This window comes from Phragmites australis, chromosome 9, assembly GCF_958298935.1.
Source record: "Phragmites australis chromosome 9, lpPhrAust1.1, whole genome shotgun sequence".
Lineage (NCBI taxonomy): Eukaryota > Viridiplantae > Streptophyta > Magnoliopsida > Poales > Poaceae > Phragmites > Phragmites australis.
Window position 1 is genome coordinate 33,052,625 of NC_084929.1, and position 7,253 is coordinate 33,059,877.

Below are 7,253 nucleotides of genomic sequence, written 5' to 3' on the forward strand. Positions count from 1 at the left end.
GTGGGACCACAACCAACATGTTAGTTGCAGCCCCAATCCAGGCGCGTACGTGAGGAATCGGCTCCCCCTTAGGACTCGGTCTTTGATCGTACATGATGGAGCTGAGATCAAACACCAACATTCTCCCTTTTGATCGTAACGCTAACATCATAAGCTCACTCTCAATGAAACAGCATACCAAGGCAAAGCGTTACATTGACCAATGAAATGCCACTAAAACACAAATACATATTCTGTACCACTCCATCTCTAAATGGAAATTTGTTATGCTTAATAGAAGTTGGTTTGCTTTATGGTCCTCTTAATCTAGAATTATAGGTTCTCTAATAACCCCATGTCGGTAACATAATCACAAAAATTATATGGTGGTAAGCCTTTAGTGAGCGTCGTCGTAAGCATTAACTTAGTATTTATATGCTTGACCCTGATAGTTTAATCCTGGATTCTACCTTTCACAACATAATACTTAATGTCGATGTGGTTGGTAGCACCACTCGATTTATAAAAACTATGTAAGTTGTCTTAAAATAATGTCTACCACTCTTAATTCGGGTAAAAATTCTTTAGTCATCTAGCCAGCCCGGTAGCCTCATAACATGCTACAAACTCATTTCGCGTCATTGACGATGTCGTAAGTGTCTGTTTGAACCTTTTTTCACGAGATAGCTCCTCTGGCGAGGGTGAGGTGTAGCGAAAATGATCCTATTAGGCTATGATTGTGATTTTAGTGATTAATGATAATATATTCATTGAGACTAACATGTTTGTCAAGAATATATGTTAATAGGTCTTATGGATGCAATACATGAAGAAACCACCGAAGTCGGGATAGAGTTTGGTTGAATTGGAAAAAGTCCCAAGAGAAATAACTACACTGGATGGTCCGGTGCTCAGGGTATTTGCACTCACCAGAGCATATTTTCCAGAGAGGATTGCATTGACTCGGCTGGCTGAGGATAACGCATCGGATGGTCTGGTGATGAAGTGATGCACACCGGAGAATACACCAGAGAAATTTACACAGAGAAGATGTTGGCTCGGATAGCTAAGTTATAGTCACTGGAAAGTCCGGTGATGAATGTGGAGTATACACCGGAGTATCCGGTATTCACAGAGACTTGAGTGAGGTTCCAACGGCTAGTTTCTGAGAAAATACTCATCGGATGATCCGGTGTTAATACTACTGTTCTCACTGGATCATCCAGTGTTAACAACTTTTTAGAGTCGTTGGGTTAACGGTTAGTGTGTAAGTTTAAGGCTAAAAATACCCCTTCACTCAGTCATTTGAGTGTGCTGGAGTCTAGAGAAGTTTATATACATCTGAGAAGATATCCAAGCCAACAAAGTGCTTAAAGTGATCATTTAAGGTGATTAAGCACAAGATTTGTGAGTGATTAGTGCTTATAGGCCTAGAGAGTGAGTTGCTAGGTGATTGCTGCCTAGAGAGTGGATTAAGGAGTGATCCAACAGTGTACCTCTTGGTACGCTAGCACTTTGGAGTCTTGGTGACTCGCCGGCAAGCTTGTTAACCCTCCGACTTGGTGTGAAGCGGGGGCAAGGCGATTGTGCGGGGACGCGGAGACCCTTGACTTTGTGGCTCAAGCTCCGAAGTGATCACGGTGACAAGGAATCAGAAGAGAGGCTAGCGGTGAGACCTTGCCTTGGTGGTTTGGTGGCTCATCCAAGTGGAGGCATTGTCTTTGTGACTTGGTGGCTCAAAGGCTGTGACTAGGTGCCGACCGGGAGCATATCCTTTGTGGAGCTCCAACGTGAACTAGGAGTGGCATTCATGCCATCGATACCACGGAAAAAAATTCTTGTGCCGAGTTTGCTCTCTCTACCTTATTTACGTTTTCATATTTACTTACTTGCAATTTACCTTCTTAGATAGGTTGTAAGTTCTTCGATAGAGTAGACACACTAGATAAATCTAGAGTATATTTAGATAGAAATTGATATAGATTTATTTTGTGTTGTTTTTGGAGCCGAAATAGTTTTAAGTGTCCTAATTCACCCCCCCTAGGACGTCACCGATCCTCACATGAGGATATAACATCTCGTGGTTTTTCTTAATATTCACACACCTTGCAGACGGATTCTTAAACACGAGCATTTAATACTTAGTGCCTTATGAATAGCAAAGTACTTTCTCAACTGTTTTCCAGTGGTCCAGTCCTGGATTTGACTGATGTTTGCCAAGTATCCTAATTACGAAAATTAAATTAGGGTGCGTACATAGTACTTCTAACAGTTGAAGCATAAGGAACCGACTTCATCTAATCATTTTTATAAAGATTCCTCTGACATCGCATATCAAAATGCCCCAAACTTGTTGCCCTTAATAGTAGGAGCAGACGAGACAGATCACTTATGCATATTGTATTTCTTTAGTACTGTATTCATATATGCCTTTGGACCTATCTCGTTGAACATCAATACAAAGAGCATAAAAGCTTCATCGAGATCCTTCTTATGACTAAGATAGTGAATTTTTTCCTTCTAAACTTTGCTTAAATGCAGTTATCAATTTCCTTATGATTTGAACCAAAACGAAAAAAAATCATTAGTTGAGTTTTATTATGATCAATCTCTTCTCTTTAAGCTTTGCTTTGAACCTTTTAATAATTCGCTTAGAGTCACGCTTTGTTTTGTAGACCTATCCTTCGGGAATTTCTACTAAATCTCATTCATCTTTATTACTTAGAGACTTTAATTCAACATTCATGGAGTTAAGACATTCAGGCGAATACTCTTTATATGAGTTGGGATCTTCTGGAACTGTTGAGGCTCATCGTTAGGTGCTTCATTATGAATTTTAGACACCTCAATAGATCCCCTTCAATTTATGCCATAGTCAGAATCAGAAAAGTCTAAAGGGTGGAGAATCATTTTCTTAATGAGATGCTCAATTCCCCCTCGTAATGTGGCCTATAAGACAACACCATAGTTTCAAATAAGTCTCATTATTCACAACACAAACATTTAGAGATATCAAGAATTCATTCAGAGGAAGCAGGACAAATAATTTATGAATTTGAACTTAATGATATAATTATTGTCTCCAAAATTATATTAATAACTATAATCATCCAATGAAGAAACTAAAGTAGGATTCCTCCTCATGGAAGGAACATAAAAATATTATTAATGGAGCTTCTTCTTAAAAATTATAACCCCATTGGAATTTTCTCTTGCTGGGGCTGCTAACATTACGCACATGATCTTTATTTTTGGCTCTCGGCCTCTCCTCTTCTTAGAGACATATCGCGATCAAGTTGATCATGGTCTACTTCTCCTTCCGAATGTTGTAATTGATTTTAAATGGAGAAAACTCAGGAGGAAAAGATATCATAATGAAATGGACATGAAAACCCTAAAATATCTCCATGTCCATACACTTGAGCTTGGCAGGCATGTCTCTCGTCATCATCATGTGCTCTCTAAAGCTGTTGGACCCATTATACTTAGTGCTTAAAAGTCTCTAAATGAGTGTATTAGCATTAACCTTGCAGGTGCATTCAAATTGCTCCTCCACAAACACCAAGTATGTTTTAGCAGTATCTGAGTAACGAGCTGCTCCTCTTTATCGCAATTGAGATAGAATTCTTCATAACCATCAGAGATAAACGGTTCAGCTGCTCCCGATTCTCAGCAATATTATCATAAGTTTTCTTAAAGTTCATCGTAATTCTACACACCAACGGTGGGAGCAGTGAGAGTATCAACTCTTAGTGCATAATCAACCTCATCACGTGCGTGGCCCAGAGCGACTGCAGGTGCACGCCGGCCCAACAGAGTGCGTGGCCCATTGTGCGGTCGTGGCCAAGAGAGCCCAATGCCGGCCTTCTCACGTGCTAGCCTACACACATGACGTCAGCCCATAGACGCAGCCCCAGAACTGGCCCGACCTCCCTCACTCGCTCAGCCGCCCACGAATGCATCAGCGTTGATCTTCATTGGACGACCGAGTGTGCATTTCGCTAGAACAAAAACATGGCTCGCCTCAGAACCCTAACCATAATCATCTCCTCCCATTTCCCATCCTCCTATGAGAAAATCATGCGGCGGTCGATAGAGAAGTGAGAAGAGCGGGAAAGCGGCGCCGATGAAGAAGATTCTAGTCATTGGGAAAGAGAGAGATAAGAGTGCTTAGATGAGAGGGTGAGGGGATGTCGTAGCTACAAAGTGGCATCCTTACTGGCCCGCACACCGGCAGTAAGAGGGAACAAGGTGTTCGTGGTGGATGAGATGAAGGCCGGGATGGTGATGAAGGGGTACGACAAGGAGCCGGTACAGGCCGAGGGGGTGGAGAAGAAGGTGAGGGTGATGATGGAGTTGTAGGAAGGGGAGAAGCTGAAGAGGCTGGCATTGGTGAATGAGAACGCAGCAAAGCAGAGGGCCGTCACGGTTGGCATTTGAAGAGTTTTTCAAGGATTTGAAGCTCGCCAACTAAAAAATGTTCATGGGGGTGGTCGGTCACCCCTGGCTCCATTGCACTTCGTACAAACCATCCAAATCTTCACCAAAAATTCTAGAAAAATTCGTAGAGAAGCGGAAAACTGAGACGAATCACCTAGAGAAATTCCAGACTCAAACGAATTTCGGGAGAGCAAGAAACAAAAAGGAGAAACGTTCAAATAACGACCACCCCGCATCAACAGCCTTCTACTTCCATCCTGACAGCATGGCTATAACTCGTGAGAGTTTCACAGATTATGTATCTGCTTCAGCATTTATACTCAGAAAAACTGTGGTTGTGCTTCCAACTTGCAAGCTGAGGCAAATGAAAAAAAATGTAAGCTTGCCTCGGTAGCATGTTCTATCACAAATCAAATATGCTACTAGATACGATAATCAGTGGATCAGTTCAGAAAAATAAAAGTGTGAATTGACAGTCAAATTGAGTTCTTGCGTGTGGTAGGCCATTGCTTGATGACATGCTCCCAACCAACTGGTCCAATTCTACTGACATAGTTGCATGATACAGATGCAAAATCCTAATTTTCATTTATTTATGCGGATGGCAAAATTTGCAATATCTGAATCCTCAAGTAGTTGCTAACTTCTATAAATTGTTACCATCATTTCGGAGTTCGTCTGTCATACAACTTGATCAATTGCATTCTCCGTTTTTAGAGCTGCCCTTCTTCTCCAGACCTGATGAACTCAGCGATTGCCACTTCAGAGGACCCACCTTCCTTGATAGCCTCCAATGCCTTCTCCCTCGCCACCGCGAGCCTCTCCCTAAGCATCTTCCCTTCCTCAGTCTCCATCACCAGCCTCACCTTCACGTCCACCTCCTCAGCCTTAACAAACTCCTCGTAACCCTCCATCGTCACCGCGATCTTCATCTCCTCCACCAAGAAAATCTTGTTCAGCCGCTGCTCCGCGTACAGCGGCCAGCATATCATCGGCAGCCCTGACATGATCGCCTCGAGCGTGGAGTTCCACCCGCAGTGCGTCACGAATGCGCCGACCGCCTCGTGCTGCACCACCTCCGCTTGTGGCACCCAGTTCTTCACCACCATGCCCCTGTCCCTCGTCCGCTCCAAGAACCCCGCCGGAAGCAGCCGCTCCAAGTCTGGTTCAGGGAACTCCCTCTGTTCCTCTGGTGGGCTCCTAACGGCCCACAAGAACCGGTGGCCGGAGCTCTCTAACCCGCGGGCGATCTCCTGTAACTGCGCAGCCGAGAAGGCGCCCATGCTGCCGAAGCAGAGGAACACGACGCTCCGGTTCGGCTGCGCATCCAGCCACGCAAGGCACTCGTGCCTCTCGCCGTCGCTGTTATCTCCCTTCTTGCCGTCGTTGACCAGTGGCCCGATGCAGTAAACCCTCGGCGTCGACCGGCCGGGCACGCAGACGCCGCTCTCGAGCGCTTTCAGGGCCCTGTGCTCCAACCAATCGAAGCTGTTCACCAGCACGCCCCTCCCCTCCGGGATGCGCTTGTACTGATACAGCCGGACCTTGGTCGGGTCGCTCTCCTTGTCCTGCACCATCAGCGGCATGTCCAGCGCGCGGATCGCCGGCATGCCGGGAAAGTGCACAAGCGCCTTACCCTTGTCCTTGAACGACGGTATGGTGGGGTAGTAGTGCGGCAGGTTGAGTGACACGGCGAGGACGCTCGCCGCGGAGGCGAAGAAGAAGTAAGCGGGGACGCCGAGCTCGGCCGCGACGTCGAGCGCGTCGACGCAGAACATGTCGAGCAGGAGCGCGTCGACGGCCGGCAGCGAGCGCAGGTACTCTCGCAGCGCGGGGTTGGCGAGACGGAGCGTGTCCAGGCTGCGCTTCACCGGGTGCGCGTCGAGGTCGGAGCTGGCCGGGGCCGGCAGGAGGCGGAACGTGATGGTCGGGTTGGCGGCCGCGAGGCGCGCCACCGCGGCCGCCGTCACGGCGTCAGTGTCGGGCGGGTCGATGACGGCGATAACCACGCCGAGGCCGTGGCGCAGGAGGTTCTTGGCCAGCTCCACCATCGGGATCAGGTGGCCCACGCCCAGCGACGGGTAGAGCACGAACGTCTTCTTCCCCATGGTTGCGTCGCTTCGACCTTCCGTTCCGACTTTCAACTGCACAGGAATGGGATTTGCAGAGCGGAAACCGTACGATATGAATGAGCTGCACGCGTAAAAATATTAGGAGCCGATCGTACTTAAATGGCCATGTATATTTGAAGTTCCTGCAAGTGCGCCAGTATATTTATACTCCGAGTTTCCCCTATGGGCAAATTCTTTATTTACCATTAAAAAAACTTTCTCATTCTCTCTTTGCCACTCAAATTTTTAAACTTCCTGCCACCGATTTTATCTTTATTCCGTATATGTTTTTGTTCGATCCTCCGTCAAATTTATTAAATAGAGTATTATAAAATAATCTACTTTTTCACCATATAATGTAGGACAAAAATAATTTTAAAAATTATTCTATCACATAATAATAATATTAGTGATTTTTTTAAAATTTTTAAGACCCTAACAATTGCTAGAATTTATAAAAATAGTCTTTTTTAAGAATTTTAGTTTAAATTCTACACATATTTTTTAGATGAATCTAATTAAAATAGGTTACACATAATTATTAAATACGAATAAATTTTTTATAATTTTTGCAAAAACAGAATACCATTGTTTTAGAGAAACAGAATCGATAAATAGTGACTTTGACCAACGATTGAACGGAAATATGAATGGAACGACAGACGAAAGATAAAATCGATGATAATAAAAGAAGTTCAAAAATTTAAATGCCAGAGAGAGAAG

At 44.8% G+C, this 7,253-nt stretch overlaps 1 protein-coding gene across 2 annotated transcripts; it reads right to left on the reverse strand.

The window, feature by feature from the left end:
- Positions 1–4,641: 4,641 nt before the first annotated feature.
- LOC133929274 (anthocyanidin 5,3-O-glucosyltransferase-like) lies at positions 4,642–6,640 on the reverse strand. 2 transcript variants are annotated; one of them, XR_009911585.1, is made up of 2 exons: positions 5,080–6,640; positions 4,642–4,774 (listed from the first exon to the last, which is right to left on the reverse strand). XR_009911585.1 is itself a non-coding variant. In XM_062375968.1 (1 exon), exon 1 carries the CDS (start codon positions 6,525–6,527, stop codon positions 5,133–5,135), a length of 1,395 nt encoding a protein of 464 aa, XP_062231952.1. In that variant the 5' UTR covers positions 6,528–6,640; the 3' UTR covers positions 4,867–5,132. The 2 variants fall into 2 exon arrangements, 1 of the variants encoding a protein (XP_062231952.1); XM_062375968.1 differs by lacking the exon at positions 4,642–4,774 and having other exon boundaries at positions 4,867–6,640.
- Between the last annotated feature and the right edge of the window lie 613 nt (positions 6,641–7,253).